General features: G+C 43.5%; 1 protein-coding gene and 1 pseudogene across 1 annotated transcript in view; one reads left to right on the forward strand and one right to left on the reverse strand.

The window, feature by feature from the left end:
* Positions 1 to 1,683: 1,683 nt before the first annotated feature.
* Positions 1,684 to 2,214, forward strand: LOC100153870 (ferritin light chain pseudogene; annotated as a pseudogene).
* A 12,249-nt stretch (positions 2,215 to 14,463) lies between these two features.
* Positions 14,464 to 19,435, reverse strand: part of LOC110260221 (uncharacterized) — a 169,916-nt gene continuing 164,944 nt past the window's right edge. The window contains exon 3 of the mRNA XM_085021032.1: positions 14,464 to 16,291. Coding sequence (XP_084877158.1) covers positions 16,206 to 16,291 — 86 coding nt within the window. The 3' untranslated portion in view covers positions 14,464 to 16,205. The remainder of the gene's footprint in view (positions 16,292 to 19,435) is intronic.

Below are 19,435 nucleotides of genomic sequence, written 5' to 3' on the forward strand. Positions count from 1 at the left end.
TCAATGCATTTTTATTTATGTGAATATCTCAGCTGAAAAATAAAAAACAGAAAAACTAAATAAATCTATAGTGATTTAAAAAAAAGCTGTATACAGCTTTGCTGAGTAACAAGCTGCCTCAAAATCTAGTGGCTTAAAACCCTATTTTACTCTCATGACACTGTGGATAAACACTGTTGGCATGGTCCCTAGGATCACTGATGCAGTGTCAGCTACCACATCATCACCTGAGGATAGATAGTTTAAGATTCACCTGCCTGGCATATACAGATTTCAGCTGGGTTACATGTCTCCAGCAGGCTAACCTGAGCTTCTTCACATGTATGCAGTTCCCTGGCAGTGAGAAAGAGCAAGTTTCAGTGCACAAAGGGACTGCTTACATCACATCTTCTGGTGTTCCGTCAGTGAAAACAAGTCACATGACCAAGCCCAAAGTCAACGTGGGAGGGGATTACCCAAGGGCATGTGTGCAGAGAGTCATGGTAAAAAAAAAAAAAGAGGGGGGAGGATTATATGGAATGATTGGCTAACAGGGACCTGCTGAACAGCACAAGAGGACTCTACCCAGTATTCTGTGATAATCTATGTGGGAAAAGAATCTGAGAATGGATATGTGTATGTATGTGACTAGGTCACTTTGCTATACAGCAGAAATCACAACCTTGTAAGTTAACTATACCTCAATAAAATTTAGAAAATAATTAAAAAGGGGTGGGGGGATTATCACAGTTTTCCTTCTGGCCCCAATGATCTATGTCTTTTTAACTTGCAAAAATATTAACTCCCTAACAAGAGTCCCCAAATAGCATTCAATCATGGTATTTTATTTCAAGGTCAAAGTCTCTGACCTTGTAATCTGCATTGAGTCTAGCTACAGATGAAGCTTCTTGAGAGCAGTTCCTTGGCTATGATCCTTATTGATGCAGAGGCATGAGAACTAAAAAGACAAGTTATCTACCCCCAAATAACTAAGCACAATGGTGAGATAGAAACACACTGTGATACAATCACGCAAGAAAGGAATGAACAGGAGGCAAAAAGAATAGCTGCTGGTTTACAGAAATTATAAAGTTCAACCAGGTGCATGTTGTCAGGCTCCCCTATTCTGGTTGTGCATATTAGGACTGGCTCCTTAGACTACTATTTTCCTATGTGATTTGTTCTACCAACAATATTCTTATCTCTATCCCCTGAAATAGCATCTCTTACCTCAAAACAAACAAAAAACACAGCTTTTTTTCCCAACACATTAAAAAAAAAAAAAAAAAAAAGGAGTTCCGAGGAAGGTCCCTTTTCCTTTAATCTTAGATTGCGCAACTTTCTTAAAACCTTTTTGGGTTTGCTATGCATAGCACTGTATCCACTCTATCAGACAAAATCCACAAGCATACTTCCTTCTTGCACTAAGACTTGTTAGGGCTATTTCGGGATTATGCCTCAACAGGCAGATGCCGTTAAGATTCTTAGAAGCGGAGGCAGTGCGCACCGCAGTCCACTGGATCTGTCTCTTGCTTCAACACTGTTGGGAAGGAAGAGACGCATGGACACCCCTGGCTCCAGCCTCCGACTACCCTCCAACCTTTTTTCCAGTTGCAACTTTTGGAATCAACCACTCAACTATCTTCAGTCTCTGGGACCAGCCAGCACCATTTTTTGGACTTAACTCCTTATTACCGATCAACCATGAGCTCCCGGGTTCGTCGGAATTATTCCACCCAGGCGGAGGCCTTCATCAACCGTGTGATCAACATGCATCTGCAGGCCTCCCACGCCTACCTCTCTCTCTGGGCTTCTCTTTCAACCGCGGCGATGTGGCTCTGGAGGGCGTAAGCCACTTAACTCCGAGAATCGGCCGAGGAGAATCGCGAGGGCGAGGAGCATCTCTTGCAAAGGCAAAACCAGCGCGGTGGCCACGCCGTCTTCCAGGACGTGCCCGAAACCACCTCAAGATGCGTGGGGTAAAACCCAGGACGCTATGGAAGCTGCCATTCACTTGGAGAGGGGACTGAATCAGGCCCTTCTAGATCTGCATGCCCTCGGGGCTGCCCGCGCAGACCCCACCTCTGTGACTCCCTGGAGAACCACTTCCTGGATGAGGAGGCGAGGCTCCTCAGGAAGATGGGCGACCACCTGACCAACCTCCGCAAGCTCTCTGGTCCCCAGGCTGGGCTGGGCGAGTACCTCTTCGAAAGGCTCACATGCAGGCACGACTAGGAGCTTCTGGATCCCAGTAGCCCCTGAGGAGTTCCTCTGATGCCTGGGCTTCTGCCGGAAGCCCCTCTCTGCAGCCACAAGGCACCGTTTTCAACCACCCTGGAGCCCTCTCCCACATCTTGGACCAAATGCAAACAGTAAAGCTTTTTGCAGCAAGGAAAAAAAAAAAAAAAAAAAAAAAAAAAGATTCTTAGAAGCGGAGTTCCCATTGTGGCACAGTGGAAACGAATCTGACTAGTGAACATGAGGTTGTGGGTTTGATCCCTGGTCTTGCTCAGTGGGTTGAGGATCTGGCACTGTGCTATAGGTTGCAGACAGCTTGGATGCGGAGTGGCTGTGGCTGTCAGCTGTTGCTCCAATTCGACCCCTAGCCTGGGAACTTCCATATGCTGCAGGTGTGGCCCTAAAAAGCAAAAAGCAAAAAAAAAGAAGGATTCTTAGAAGCAGTTTTATCTATCTGATGAGGTCTATTAACCAGAATTTTAAATGTTTTAGATATAGTAACAAAATTGTATAGGTACATTCTTGATTTGATCTTTAATCTGAGGCAATTTTTTTACTTGAAAATGGGAAAATACCTCTCTTTTCCAACCCAGAATGCCTTGGTTACATTATCATCCCTCTAAACTATTTACAAAGTGACTAATTCTCTCTTTAGCTCACCTCTCTCTTCCAATATCTTACTATATGAACTAAAAGAAGCCAACTGATGCTTTCAACATTCTTTCTGGTAATTTCTTTTGCCATGTCTGCACATTAGGAATATTATTCTCTTCCAGTTAACTCAGATGACAGTTTGGCACTGCAACATAAAACAAATCAACTGTTTCCCAACTTCCTAAAAGCAGTGTCCTTAGCACTCCTCTAGACGCTACAAATTATTTTTCACCATTTTATGACTCTGAAAACAGTTTCCTCACCACTTTCCATCATCTGTCCATTGCCCAGTCCCAAAGCTCCTCACTCATATGTTAGATCTTTCTATGAAAACATCCCACTTCTAAGTTTCTATTTCTTTCTGCCGCACCCACAGCATATGGAGGTTCCCAGGCTAGGGGTCCAATCTGAGCTGCAGCCGCTGGACTACACCAGAGCCACAGCAACGGTGGATCCCAGCTGAGTCTGCGACCTACACCACAGCTCACAGCAATGCTGGATCCTTAACCCACTGAGCGAAGCCAGGGATCAAACCTGGGTGTCCTCATGGATGCTAGTCGGGTTTGTTAACCGCTGAGCCATGACAGGAACTCCTACATTTCTATGTCATTTAGCCTTTTCTACATAACAAACCACCCCAAAGCTTATGTTCAATTTGCTCATGATTCTTGTGGTCAGCAGTTTGGGCTGGGCTTAGCTGGGTAGGTATTTCCCAGTGTCATCTGGGTCAGTCACTGGCATCTCAACTGTAATTAGATAGTTTAAGCTCTCCTCATGCTTTTGCTTGCCCATGGGAGCTAGGTGCTGGCTGGGCCTCATATCTTTTGCAGATCTGCCCGGGCTTTCGTGTGGTGGCAGAATTCCCAGTGTCAAGAGAGGGAAAGCTCCAGTGCATGAGTGCTTTTACACCTCTGTGCACTGCAGGTTTGCTTGCATCCCATTGACCAAAGCTAATCACCTGGCCAAGCTCACAGTCAACAGAGAAAAGGAGGGGGGGGGGCACAGCTCACAAGGATGTGTACAGAGCAAAACACAATTCATTGGTAGCCATGACTCTACCAAGAAGCATTTACCTTTCTGCTTCTCCTTCTTCTTGTCTGAGGAGCCCATGGCATGGGGAAGTTCCCAGGCCAGGGATCAAACTCACACCACAGGAGTGACCCAAGCCACACCAGTGACAACATGGGGTCCCTAACTAAGCCACAGGGGAACTCCCCAAGAAGCATTTCTTGACAGCCTGAGACTAAATTATAATGCCTCATCTTCTGTCTTCTTAGCACCCCTGTACCTTTCCTTTAAAACATTTAATTAATTGTATAATTTGATATTTAACTTTCAATTCCCTAGCTAAATATATGCTTCTGGGACAAGGATTCTATTCTTGTTCACTCCACCATCTTTAGCACAAAAAAAGGGATGTTTGTGCATGGTAAGAACTTAAATGTTTGATGAATGAGTGATAAAATAAAAATAGTCCTAAGGGAAGCTCTAGTAGTCACAGTTTATTTTCTTGTACCACCCAATATATCTGAACTTAGTTGCACATTTGTTTACTTATTTATCTGTATCCTATTCTAGAGTTAGAAGTTCCATAATGTCGGGAACCCCCACCAAGTGTTTTTATAAAAATGCGTGAACAAACAATACACTCAGTAAGTCTTTAGAAGTGAGAAAAGAGTGAAAATAGTAATATTAACTATAAATATATTACTATGAGAATATACGTCTATATATCAATAGATTAATGATATAAGTATATTATATTATAATATTAATGATGTAAGTATAATACACTCATGCTCCATTTTGATAGGTGGTAGGACCAAAACTCAAAGGCCCCCAAACCAAACAACTCAAGACTCAGACAGGATATGGTCTTCCTTGGAATCTGAACCAGATTTACTTACCTCTCTGGGAAAATTTTTCATTATGAGGTGGGAAGAAGAGAGATGGGAAAGCTGTCCTGCAGTGGAATCACAAGTGCAAAGGGCATCTCTGTCCCTCGGGTCTTAGGAGGAACATGCGGGCAGATCACGACAGGCACGGAGACGTGGGCAAGATGAGCCTCCTTATGCAACAACAATGCTGACAGAGAGACAGGCCTTTCTCCTCCTCCCTAAACCCCTCACCAGTTGTGAGCAGGGCAAATTGTCTTGCTAACATCCATGATAGATGAACATTCCCATAGGATGGCAAAGCAGCTGGCAGTAACCCTCTGGCAACCTGGAAGTCATGTGATCAATGAGACGGCTAGAAAGTACAATGTGAATCCAGAGGAAGCTTATAGAGATTGACCAGCACATCTTTACATTTATTTCTTCTTCTTTTTCTTCTTTTTTTGCTTTTCAGGGCTGCATCCAAGGCATATGGAAGTTCCTGAGCTAGGGGTTGGAGCCGCACCTGCTAGCCTACACTACAGTCACAGCAACGCTGGATCCCCGACCCACTGAGGGAGGCCAGGGATGGAACCTGCATCCTCCTGGATACTAGTTAGGCTCCTTTCTGCTGCGCCACAACAGGAACTCCCTCCATTCATTTATTCTTTCATTAAAATTTTAATAGAGGAGTTCCTGTTGTGGCTCAGTGGTAACAAGTGGTGTAGTCACCCCTAGCCTGGGAACCTCCATATGCTGCGGATGCAGTTCTAAAAAGCAAAAAAAAATTTTAATTGAATACTTATTACTCTAGGTGCATAATCTATGTTGTGGAACTACTACGACTCGACTCTAAGGACAGCAGTGGTCTGTATGACAAAAATGCTGGCCACCGACTGAGCACATGAAAACCTTCTCAAAGGAGGATGCTTCTGTTCACCTGGTCCAGGTTTGCTTCACCCTCTCTTGCAAACCTTACCCCATGTACCAGAGTAAGCCTTTGGACGAACAGTTTTCAAGTAATCTGGTTCCAGCAGAGTTGCCAAATTCCAAACCCCTTTAATGATAAGACTTGTGCTCACACGTATTGGCGCCGCCTCCAGTACGCCAGCCTCGGTGCCAGGTACCCATCATACCTGCTCATCTGCCTTTTCAGCCCTGGAAGTGGCACTATTATGCCCAGAACACAGAGAAATGGAGGCTCAGGGGGGTAAAAGACCATCTCTGTGATAGAAAAATGATGGAACCTTTCATTCATGTAGCACATTCTGAGTGTCTATTATATTCCAGGCCCCAAGTTGGGCCTGTGCTTCAGGACAATTATTTTGCTTTCAGTCTGAGCTTTCTGCCAGGTCAGTCTAGTGACCAGAAAGGAGACAGGGGGCGGGGGGAGGGTGTAAAAAGGGAAAGTGGGGCTGGAGGATGTGAAAGACAAACACTCTGGGTTTGTCTGGGAACAGCTCCCATCCCGGCTCCTTTGAGCCCCTCCCAGGCCCCTCCCCGACCCCTCCTTCCATCCTGACCAGAACCTCACCTCCATGACCCAGGCAAGTGTTCTTTCTCGACCATCTCCCTTGAAAGGATAACAAAAGTGTTTTCACTGGCGCTGTTGTCATGTGATCAAAGCATAGCTCAGGAAATGGGGTCCCTCAAGAACTGTTTATCTAAAATCTCTTATTTCACCCGTTGGAGCGTTTTAAGAGAACATTCTGCATCTTCTCTCCCAAGGGCAAATATTTCAGTTACCTGTGTGCTGGGAGCCAGGCTGAGGCCACACATACTTTGCTTAGTAAAAGCAAACATCGCTCTTCTGTCAGAACATTTGTGCTCACGTTCGCTCCCCCACCCCCGGCCGGGCTCCGAGGCCAGGAGGCAGTCCTAATCTAGTCTCTCACAGGAAGTCTGAGGGCTTCAAGGCAGGCAAGATTTAAAGACCGAAAAACCCCCTCTACATCCAAGCTTAGGTGGGAGTGTTTTTTATTACTGATAAAAAACAGAGTCCCTTTTCTGGGTTATTCAGATGAGCCCAGAGTAAATATTTATCCTTTCAGCTAATGGGTCTGTTCTGAGCAGCTCTGGGACTCCCAGACAATCAAGCTGACGGATCACTTTTTGCTTCCCTTGGGCTGAGGGGAGAACGGGGCCAGCTTATTTGGCACTGGGAGCCCTTTTCCTGTGGCACGGCTGTCAGCATGTATGAGACATAACATCCCTCTTTGTGCCAGAATTGGGGGTGGGGTGGGGTGGGGTGGGGTGGGAAGCCCTGGCTGGACCTCCCAGCTCTACTGCTCTGAGAAGATTTAATAGGTATGCTGTCAGGGTTCTCCGGGTAAACAGCCGCCTACAGCTCTGAGAAGAAGAAAGATGGATGGTGGGGTCTCCACGCCCCACCTTGCTCTCAGGTTTGAATGCAGGACTTCAGTGGTTTGGGGGAATGTGGTGGTCACGACACTCACACCCCGAGACGCACACATGAAAATGTGCATATATGAGTAAATGAGAAGGATGCATATGGACACGCTACACAGTGAGATTTTGGAGGGCGGAGGCTGTTCCGTATTCATATTTGTGTTCTCATATTGCCTAGCAATGCCTGGCACAGACCGGACGATTAATACATCATTGAATGAATCCATGAATAACTATAACCATTTACTTAGCACTTAATAGATGCCAGGTGTTGAAGGAAGTGCCTCTTCAACGTTCTTGTGTAGTTTCCACGCCAGACCGTTACCTTTGGGGTTGTTGCTTTTCCCTTTCACAGAGAGGAAGAGTGAGGCTTGTCAAGGCAGTGTTTTTTCCAAGGCTAAGGTGAGTGATAATATGAGACACCTGACTTGAAGACAGCTGGTGCTCCTAACTCATCTACCCAAAGTACACACTCAAAATATTTCTACAAATGTCATAGTGAAGTCGCCAAGGTGCCAAAACACTCCCTGGAGGCTTTGATGAAGCAGTGTGTCTGTCTCAGACAATTCTGTCTTGTCCTTCGCCTCCAGCCCCCATGGTCAGGCCCTCAATAGAAGCATCAGCTTCAGAGCCAAGACTTTGCATTCCCAAGTAGTAGAGCAAGAACCTGGGAGTGAGGTCCCTTCCGACAGAAGAAATACTTTCCTGAAGAGGAAGCTGGCAGCATCCTTTTTCTATCACTGCCAAAGTAAAATGTCACAGACTTAGCATTTTAATGCAACACCCATTCATTACCTTGTGTTGTGCAGGTCGGGGGTCCCGGGCAGGCTAAGCTGGGCTCTTCTCAGGGCATCACAAGGAAGCAGGGAAGTGATGGGCCTGCTGCACTCTTACCTGGAGGAGAGAACTGGATTGGAGGAGAACCTGCTTTCAAGCTCGTTCAGGTGTCGTCAGAATTCGGTTCCTTGAAGGTGTTAGGATGAAAGTCCTCCTTTCCTTGCTGGCTGTCAGCCAGGGGACGGCTAGCTACTAAAAGCTGCTCACAGTCCTTCTCATGTGGCCCCTTCCCTCTTCAGACAAGCAAAAGCACATCCGTGCCTTCTCATGCTCGGAACCCTTCTGACGCCCTCTTCTGCGACCAGCTGAAGGCGGTTCTTGGCTTTTCAAAGTTCACGTGACTACATTGGAACCATCTGGATAACATCTCTTTAAGGCCAACGGTGCCATTCAAAATAACACAATTACAGGGTAATTCACAAGTTCTGGGCATTAGGGTGTGGAGTCCTGGGGGCTATACCTAGAAATCATTCCTGCCCTACTGCCCTGGATAAACACAGAGGGCAAGGACAGGAGACTTATAGGGAGATCAGGGGACCAAATCAGATCACGGCCAATTGTGAGGAAGAATCTGCCAAAGCAGAACGGAGGGATTGCATAAATACATCAACAATCAGGCAAAGCATCAGGACAGAGCCAGAAAAAAATAAGGGGGTGCTTAGCGGACTGGTGATAAAGGTGGATCTGACCACCTGCTGTTCAAAGTGAACACAAAGGAAGGAAACACACACCACGCATTGCTTGGGCACGTGAGAAGAGTTTACAGACACAGAATCCTTTCTGTTTTCCAGGCGCAACTCAAAGTCCCTTATAAGTGTGAATTCGTTTTATCTCCAGATGAGCATAGGTATTAGGACATCATTATTTCCATTTTACAGATGAGGGGCAAGTAGACAATGAAAACTACTAAACAATGCACAGCTTGTGATTGTTATAGACAGGCCAAGAGGGCAGAAGCCTGGATCCTGAGACAGTATAGTGATTACACTAGGTGTATCTGATATCATAGCCTTTTGGGGGTCTGGTCATACAAGAAAGGGCTAGGGAAAAAACTGGAAAAATTGGTGTCTGTGGGTCTGTGACATGGACTTAGGCCAACAGAGGTCAAAGGAGTCTGATGGAGCACTTGGGGTTTCATGTAAGACCATCAGGTGTCCAGACGCAACCGTCAAAGTATGAAGGTTGTGACCTTGGACAAGTCATTTTAGGTCTCTGACCCTCTTGTTGCCTCATTTATAAAACGGGGTTGATAACATCGGATTCTTAACCTTTAGAGGATTGTCATGTGGTCCAGTGGTGTGCAAATATCATGTTAGCGGGCTATTTAAACCTAAGATAGTACTACTTTCTATCTGATATGTGTTTATTTCTTCACAATCCTAGGATTTATGTGCCTTGTTAGGTAAGAATATTTTTTATATCCTTAGTCTTGCTTCTCACTCACCTATGAGTTTCATGTGAATCCTTAAAAAAACCACCACTGATTCTGTCTTCTTCATCGTCTGCCTTTGTTTCCCTTTACACACGTGAAGCCAACAGAAGATAGTGCCTTTAAGGAATTCCATCAGGAATTAGTGGAGGGCATTTTCATGTAGACTGAAGGGGAAAGAGAAAGTGAGTGCAGGAAAGAGTGGGAGCATGGTCTCAAAGTAGACATGTATTAATTAGGGTTCTCTAGAGAAACAAAGCAATAATATAGAGGAATTAACTCATGGAATTATGGAGGACAAGGAGTTTTGCAATCTGCCATCCGTAAGCTAGACACCCAGGAAAGCTAGTGCTATAATTCAGTCCCAGCACAAAGGTCTGAGACCGAGAAGAACCAATGTCTGGGAGCAGGAGAAGATGGAGTCCTAGTTTAAGCAGAGAGCAAATTTGTCCTTTCTCTCCATTTTTGGGCTCCACCCACATCAGTGTGACTTAGTCTGCTGATTCAAATGCAAATCTCTTCCAGAAACACATTCACAGACATCTCCAGAAATAATGTCTTACCAGCCATCTAGGCATTACTTAACCTAGTCAACGTCACACATAAAATTTACCATCACAAGGCAGAAGGGGCCAGAAAGGCTGAGTGAAGTCAGAGAGGCTCTTATTTTTCCCTGTAGATGGATAGAAAGGAGAATAGACTGGAGAACTGGAAAATTCAAGGGAAAAGGTGATGGTTTTGGAACCATCACCTGCTGCTTTGGAAAAAAAGAAAGGACATTGAGAGACACATGCTAAAGAATTATCAAGAAATACTTAGAACCTAGCTAAGAATGGGAACTATAAATTTGTTATGAAGTTAATTAGTATGATTATACAGTTTTCTTCCAGTAGGTCACAGCTGGGGAAGAGAAGCAAAAAAATCCCCAATGTTTGCTTGAAACTCAGCAAGAAACAAATATTTATTAGGCATCGACAATTCCTTCATTTATTTTTACAAAAATATTTAATGAATACCTACCATGTTCCAGAAACTGTTCTAGGCCTTAAGAATGGCAAGACAGAACAATTTCCTTTCCTAAGGGAGCTTGCAATTTTGTGTAAAGAAACAGCATGTGAAATAGGCAAATAATAGTTCCTGTTGTGGCTCAGTGGGTTAAGAACCCAACTAGTATCCATGAAGATAAGGGTTCCATCCCTGGCCTTGCTCAGCAGGTTAAGGATGTGGCATTGCCTTGAGCTGCAGCATAGGCCAGGGATGGAACCCTGGCAAATGCCAAATGCAGATCTGGCATTTCGGTGGCTGTGATAATAGGCTGGCAGCTGCAGCTCCCATTTGACCCCTAGCCTGGGAACTTTCATATGCTACAGATGCGGCCCTAAAAAGAAAAATAGGCAAATAGTTAATTAAGATAACTACAAGTTGTGTGATTTGTATGTCATCAACTATATGTGCACATATATATTTACATATGTACATCTATATATATATAGATCTATACATGTATATACTTATGTATCTGTATTAATGTGTGTGTGTATATATATAGGTATGTCTCCATCTATCTATCTCTAAAATCACATTGAATTACCACACTAGCTTGTTGAGCATCATTCACTCCTTTTCTAGATCAGGCTCAGAGAGATTAAAGATCTTGGTGAAGGTCATGTGGATAAGAAAGGTCAGAGTCAAGATTTGAACTCAAATGTTATGACCCTAGGGCAGTGCTCATTCTAAGGTTTCACTAAGCTGTATTACTGAGCCCCTGGCAGGGTGGAGAAGTGGGAGATAAGAGGGAAAGGGATGGATTGCTTGGTAATGATGAGAAAGAACCGGAAATGGTTGACAAGAAGGAACAAAATATTATGAAGCCAAACAGGGGAAAGAGGACTTGACTTGGACAACAGGAAGGGGGTTTGCAGTTTTCCTGGAGGATTTCTAGGATATCAAGAAAGGTGGAGCGATGGCAGATGGTAGGCTCTGGTCAAGTTCTGATGAGTATTCTTCTGGGAAAGTATTGTTTAGTTTTTCCTTGTGAGTTTCTGCTTTACGCTGGTGTTGCTCTTTCCTTGACACTAACAATTCATTTATTCCTAGTCAAGTTTCTGGGCCCCTCAGAGGGGTACACAGAAAATTTTAATAATTGGTTGAATTGATTCATTCAGATGGGCATAGTGCACCTAGCAAATGGTAAGTGCTCCAGCATATGGTAAGAGCTCCAAAAACATTGTTTTGCCGTTACTACCGTTGTTGCTTTCTTCCTCCAAGTAAGCTCATGACTTAAAAATCAAGAAGTCCTACCTTTGCAGGGAGGGAGGGGATCAGTGGTTTATTTACCTTTGGAACCAGCAATTTCCTAGGCTCTGAGGTATATACAATTAGAGAGAAGAGGATCCCTTTGTGATAATAAAACTCTCGACGAGGCATTTGATGAATACTCTTGAGATCACTTAATGAGATGAAACCACAGCCTCCTCAGTTTGGCTTCCTCTGACTTGAGAAGAGCGATGCTGTTTCTTTTCCCCTCAAAGACCTTCATGTTAACATTCAGACTCACTCAGCATCACCTGAGTCAGCATATCATTGTGAATGACAGTCTGGTTCAGTGAACAAGCGAAATGGTTTATTTATAAGCCTCTTTCCCAACTGGGATCCTGGGAAAACTGCTGTTCTCAGAAGTAAATAAAGGTCAGGATGCCTTAATATATACTCAGTGGAAAGTCTAGTGATGGTTCTTTCTTGATGAGTGAGAGGATGAATGCAGAACTATTCTTGGATACGTTGGCAAAAAATTCTAAGGGAGCATGTGCCATATGGAACTCTTCTCCTCTGTTCTTTTCTTATTCACTGCCCCTAGCTGACACTTTTGCTCTGTGGTCTGTTACAGTAGCTTCTTAGCTGATCTCTCTGCCTTCATGCTCTCTGCCCACTCCTACTCTATGTTACTCACTCAGGATAGATTTATATCCCTTAATCATAGTTCCTACCCTCTTCAGTTCCTCTCCCTCCCATAAGGCTTGAAGCATCAAATTAAAAACTATCATTAATTGATTTTTTTTGCCACAAGATGGACAACTTTACATATTCATGTTTGTCTGTCTATATTTGTACTTCAGTGCCTAGAATTTTTGAATTCTATATGCCCAGTACAATGATGGCATAAAGACTATTGATTGAATAAATAAATGATCCAATTTTATTTCAGTAGACTTTATGTGGTATGGATCACTTACCTCTTTCAGGAAACTGAATTTGATAATGGTTAAGTAAATTATCCAAGTTTATAGGAGAAAACCCATGCTTAAAATCCGGGCTTAGCAGATTTCAGAACTCTTTATTTTTGGCTTTTTAGGGCTGCACCCGCAGCATATGGAGGTTCCCAGGCTAGGGGTTTAATCTGAGCTACAGCTGCCGACCTGCACCACAGCTCACAGCAACGCTGGTTTCTTAACCCACCGAGCGAGGCCAGGGATCGAACCTGAAACCTCATGGCTCCTAGTCGGATTTGTTTCTGCTACACCATGACAGGAGCTCCCAGAATTCATTTTTTAAACCGATATTCAATTCTGGCTCAAACTGCTCTAATGAACCCCCCCCCCATAAGACCATCCTGTAGACAGCTAAAGTTATCCAGAAGACCCTGAGAATGTTAGCATGCCTTACTGCTTGGTTCTCACTTTATTCAATCCTACTCATCCTTAAAGTCTCATCACACTCGCCACTTTCTCCAAAAGCCAAGGCAGATAATCCTTATGATAGAGTCTGCTTTGAATTCTGCCACAAACTCATCCAAGATCATACTTTGATGCTAACTATTAGCATTCGTTGAGTTTAGGGAAAGGAGAGTCTCATTGAATTTTTATGTTCCCCTCAGAGACTGCTCAAGGGCTGGACATCAGAAACGGTCTTAGTAAATGTTTTTAACTTCATCAGATTCAATTTGATATCACCCCCCGTCAACTTCCGGCTTCTCTCATCAGCAGTCATAGCACCCCCCGTCAACTTCCGGCTTCTCTCATCAGCAGTCATAGCACCCCCCCCATCAACTTCCGGCTTCTCTTATCAGCAGTCATAGCACCCCCCCATCAACTTCCGGCTTCTCTCATCAGCAATCCTGGAGGCACATTTACCAGAAAGGACGTTCTCTAGTTTGAGAAAATGTCGTGAACTAGAGAGCATTTTGGACTAATCCCAAGGAGCAAAGTTCCTCGCTGCCTGGATGGAGGCTGAGAAAGGGATTTTTTTTTTTTTTTTTTCCTCTTGTGCTTCTGGGCATTTCTCCCAGACTCCCCTAATTTCTGACATTGAGCTTCTGGGAACACTGCGTGCCCACGTGCCTCTCCAACCCCCCACAAACATATCCACATACCCATTCCATGGAACTTTCTGGCACCCCACCTTGTGAGCAAGAATCTGAAAGTGGGGTGACATGGAGAAATGCACAGTGAAGCTCATCGGACAGTTTCTAGCATGGGTTCTGTGCTACTGAAAACAGGGCAGGAGAGTCATCCTTCTGAGAGAGAGAGAGAGAGACGTAGGAGATATTTCTGGTGCATTGATTTGGAAATCATCAAATAAAATCCTAAATGCCAAGGCCTGAAAACCTACCTCTACAGTCCTTTCCTTCCCTTTTAAGGCTGGCAGAACTGCAAGCTGGGATAACACCAAAGTATTTTTAGCAATGAGTATTGATTTTTTTTTTTTTTTTTTTGTCCTTGGAAGGGTACTAAATGCTTTTATAACCCCAAAACAACAAATGAAAAAAGCCAGCTGTGGCAAAATCTCATTTAAGGCAGCAGCATGATAATGATATTAAAATAATAATATGTTACACAGTATCTGAAGTTATAATACTTGAATCTTCTGGCATAAAGAATCTCCACTGAATGCTCTGCTCTCTGAATAATGCCTTTTGACTGAATGTTCTCTAGCAAAACTATTAGGTAAATAAGAAAATTTAAGATGTGTTGCCCTTACATGCTGGCAAGGCATAAACCGTCTGAGAGGGACAGTCATGAATAACTGACACTGGTGAAACCATCGGGAAAAGCTGAAAGTGTGTATATTTATTACAAACTTTCTTCATTCTCCAGACATTCTATCTGTATGAATACCATCATCATCCATGAATTGAAGTGGCTTGTCTTAAACCTTTGCTGCCCTGTCCCTGTGTAATACCAAGCACTAGACTAAATAGATTTTATGACTTCACTTGGTCTAGTTGAATAGTGAGCCTGGAAACTTCTTTTCTCTTTTTTCCCCATGGACTACATCCACCAGCAAAGCTCTCTTTGTGTCCAGCCTCAAAAAACATCCTATACCTGGCTCCTCACTTAGTGCCTTATTATGTAGAAGGTACTGTTTTAGCTTCTGCTTGGGTCTGTAACATAGATTCTGCATCATTCTCTTGCAAGTAGCACCGGCCCTTCTCTTCACTCCTGTTTTCCTTTCTCCCCATGAGAAGAAGTTTATTTAGTGGGGTCCCTACTTTAGTAAGGGGTTAATATTCATTATCTGCCCCTCCCACTTTATTTTGCAGAGGAGCTTGTTTTTGAGACTCACACCTTCTTGGTTCCTCCATGCTCTCATTTAACCTCTCATTGTGAGGAGGTCAGTGGTTTCACAGAGAGGTCTGTTCTTCAGGAATTACATTAGGAACCTTGATTCTGATAATAGCTCAAGTCATAGTCTGCAACTTAGTTTTATCCACAATAAACAGGCAAGTAAATCTCCACGTATTTCTGCATCAGTCCTCAATACAAAATCACACTGAATTATCATACTAATATGCGAGCCACTGTTCATTCTTATTTTGCAGTAGAGGCTCAGAGAGCTTAAAGATCTGTCTCAAGGTCACACACCTGTCAAAGGCAGAGCCAAGACTTGAATGCAAGCATGATGACCCCAGGGAAATTCATTCCATAGTTTTGCAAAGCTCTACTCTGGAGCTCTCTGGCAGGATGGGGAAGGGGGAGGTACGGGGACAGGGATCCATTTGTCCTCATGAGGGTGAACCAGAAATGGATGACCCAAAGCAGCAAAAGGCAATGAAGAAAGACAAAAAAGGGAAGGAGGGCCTGACTTGAAAAATAGGGGAGGGGGGTCAAGTGTTTTCAATTTTCCTAGAGGATACCCAGGATATTAAGAGAGGGGAGGAGATGGAAGTGAATAGACTTTGATCAAGCTTTTGTCAGTAATCTGGGAAAATATAGTCTAGCCCTTCCTTGTGAGCTTCTGCTTTGAGACTGTCTTCCTCTTTCCTTGGTGATGGCTATTCTCTTGGTCCTGGTTAAGTTTCTGGGTACATCACAGAAGAGCACATAGTAGGTCCTCCATACATTGCTGAATGAACTAGTTAAGGGAGTTCCCAGTGTGGCTCAGTGGAAATGAACCCGACTAGGATCCATGATCCCTGGCTTTTCTCAGTGGGTCAGGTATCTGGCGTTGCTGTGAGCTGTGGTGTAGGTTGAAGATGCAGCTAGGACCTGCTGTGGATGTGGCTGTGGCTGTGATATAGGCTGACAGCTGTAGCTCTAATATGACTTCTAGTCTGGGAACTTCCATATGCCACAAGTGTGGCCCTAAAAAAAAAAAAAGCAAAAAATTTATTCAGATATGCATAATCAACCTAGCAAATGGTAAGTTCTCCAGCATATGGTAAGGGCTCCATAATATTGGATATTATTTCTGTTGTTCTCAATCCACTAGATACAGCCAATATCCAAGTCCAAAAATCTTCTTTTTCAGAATTCCGCTTTGATCACCGAACTGCATCAATCTCCTAGTTACTCTCCAGAAATCTGGATCTTAGATTTAGAGGGGACGTAGGGAACCATCTTGGACCACACTCCATCTGATGGAAGAAGACTTTCTGAAATAAATGAAAAATCATCTCATTTCCAAGTCAGTATATCCAGCGAGGAAGATGCCAGAGCTTTTATTTATGTATCACTGCTCTCTTAGGGTGGGTTTCCCCACCCTGAATAGAAATCGATTTTGGTACATCACTCATTGGTCTTGGTTAACAAGTTTGGATCAACATAGATGGCATTTGTGCTTCCAGGGCTAAGTAATGTGGGTGAATTGATATAGAAAGAATTTGATATAACTTTTAGTCCAGTTTTGACTGACTCCAGAGTTTGTAATTTTTTTTTTTTTTTGTCTTTTTAAGAGCCTCACCTGCAGCATTTGGAGGTTCCCAGGCAAGGGGTAAAACAGGAGCTACAGCTGCCAGCCTATGCCACAGCCACAGCCACACCAGATCTGAGCCATGTCTGCAACCTACACCACAGCTCAAAGCAACGCTGGATCCTTAATCCACTGAGTAAGGCCAGCGATCGAACCTGGATTCTCGTGCATGCTAGTCAGATTTGTTTCCTCTGAGCCATGAACGGGAACTCCTGGCCTTTTCTTAAATCATAGAACACAGGCTTTACTAAATAGAAAATTCATGAAGGCAGGAATCATTTTCTAATGAAAATTTTCTCCCCAGGATGCCTAATGTAAAACCAAAACACAGAATTTAGGAAATAATTTTTGCATTTTTGGCAAAGCTTCGAATCACATTCCAAACCTGTCCAGATGTCTTCAAACATTGATTCCATCATTTGCCCCTTCTTCTGGTTTTATGCCATTTAATAAAGAGCTGTCTACATCTTACAGGATGGAGAGGCATTATGTCATCGTGACATAAGGCATGGATTCTGAAAGCTTGTTGCCTGCTTTTGAAACTTGGCTCCTCCGAGTTACCTTGGGCTCTAAACAATTTTTCTGTTGATAGGAAGAAACTAGTGACACTTCCTAGTGACAGTGTAATAGGTATGATCCACTTTATATAGCAGTCATTTTTATAACAAGTTCATAAGAGCCATTTTTATAACAAGCTCACAAGGCTGTAAGAGGAGACCTTGTCACATATATGGCTAACATCTAAGCAATATGAAGTTCTATCTTCCTTCTCTTCAAATATTCTAATGACTTCATCAAACTGGGAAATAAAACCTTAAGCTGTTCCGAGTGAACTTATGTGGGCTTCCTGGTATCCCCATTTGGTTTGGTGTGTTATAATCATGTATATTTTACATAATCTGTCCTAGAATTTTTCTTGGGATTAACAAAGGACTTCATCTCTTTGTTGGTTCTGTAATCTGCCTTTTTTCTCCTCTTTTCAGTATTCAGGGAAATACGCTTTCATTTCCATTTTTCTAAAACTTTTTCTTTCTACATGATTCTACAATAAGACTTGCAATGCCTCTGTACTCATATTAGTAAGATCTTCTGGTTCCTCGGAATGTCCTCTGTCTGCATCTGGAAACTTGAATGAATATAAAGAAGACAGGGCTTGCTCCCTAATTATCTTCTCACCGATTGCAGCCTTCAATTTCCTTTTAACTACATCTGTTCTATGCCTTTCAGTCTGAAAATTATTCACTTTGATTTAAACAACAGGTGCAAAAAAGCTAAGCAGCTCTGGTTTTCTCTGCCATCTGTTAACATGCCACCTGCCACAAGCGTTGGCCTCGCCTTGCCTTCTTTGTGTGTTCTTTCCTCTCAGTCAGAACTACGGATCGGGAGGTTACTCTGTGAACTTGCTCATTGCATTCCCACCTATCAGTGTTTCATTTCAAATTTTTAACAATATGGATGATGTGCAGCTTAGTTCTCTTAGTGCTTAGGCCTGTTTCTTTTTTTAAGAAAGAAGCTGTCCTATGCTGGCTGCTAAACAATTTTCAAACCTATACGGAATATTTTCTTACATCTTCCCCGTCTCTTGTGTGTTTCCAGTGATCAACTACAATGGTGGGCATATAGGGTGATCCATGTAATTTACTCTTCACACTTTTGATGTATGTACTTTTGAACGTGGAAGAGGCTCTATGACAATTATACTAATGCAATGATTGGGACGCTTCTGGACAAGTGGAATGAATGTATGTAAATTCTAGGTGTATACGGAGGTATTGGGAAGGTAGTCAGAGTAGTTTTTATACTGGAGAGAAATATGGGCACAATAAACTAGAGACCCAGACCCAGACTGATTAAGATCAGTAGCTTAGAATAAAAATGACGGTTACAGAACATCTTTGTCCACATATTACTGGAGCCAACCTCTGTTCTAGACGCTCTCAGGTCACAGAAACGCTATCCTCCAGAAATCTCTCACGCATTCCCGTTGTGGCTCAGCTGTTAACAAACCTGACTAGGATCCAGGAGGATGCAGGTTCGATCTCTGGCCTTGCCCAGTGGGTTAAGGATCCAGTGTTGCCGTGAGCTGTGGTGTAAGTTGCAAATGGGGCTTGGATCCTGAGTTGCGGTGGTTGTGGTGTAGGCTGGCAGTTACAGCTGTGATTTGACCCCTAGCCTGGGAACCTCCGCAGCCATAAATAGACAAAAAAAGAAAAAAGAAAAAGATAAAGAAATCTTTCAGAGGACACTGAATGCTCTTTGTTTTCAGGAGATGAAGGGGAGGGGGTGGGGGCAGGTAGAGAGATAAGGGAATAAGGATCCCAGCCTGAATTTGGTTCTCTGAGTCCCAGACTCCTCTCTCACAGGTGCATCTACCCAGGCACTTCCTAATGGCAGGAAAAATAATGCAGAGAGATGCCTGTGCCTGGAGTTCTGTTTCCTGCATGGAGGGCACTTCTGTTTTTCTTCAATGTCCTGGGTTTGGTGACTGACAAAACATAGGATAGTTCATGTGTGTGTTCAAGGTGGTGCAACGAGTTGGTTTTAATTTTGCCTCTTGTTACCAGGTTAGGATGCAATTTTGTGTCTTTGAGTAGAGCAGACCTGGGTTTGAAGGCTACCTCTGTGACATACGACTTCTGTGGTCCAGCTCTCTAATCCTCAATTTCTTCATCTACAAATGGGGAAAATAATCACTCCCTCATAATAGTATCATGAGACTTGATGAGGTAATGCCCCTAAAACTTGTAGCACACTATCCGACACAAAAATCTGATTTCGTTAGAAAGTAGCAGCTGTTATTGGCATTATTAGACCTTTCATGGTTAGT

The sequence above is a fragment of the Sus scrofa genome, chromosome 4 (assembly GCF_054392235.1).
Source record: "Sus scrofa isolate SSC_HxYL_T2T_F1_AM1 chromosome 4, Sscrofa_HxYL_maternal_Yorkshire_Landrace_v2.0, whole genome shotgun sequence".
Lineage (NCBI taxonomy): Eukaryota > Metazoa > Chordata > Mammalia > Artiodactyla > Suidae > Sus > Sus scrofa.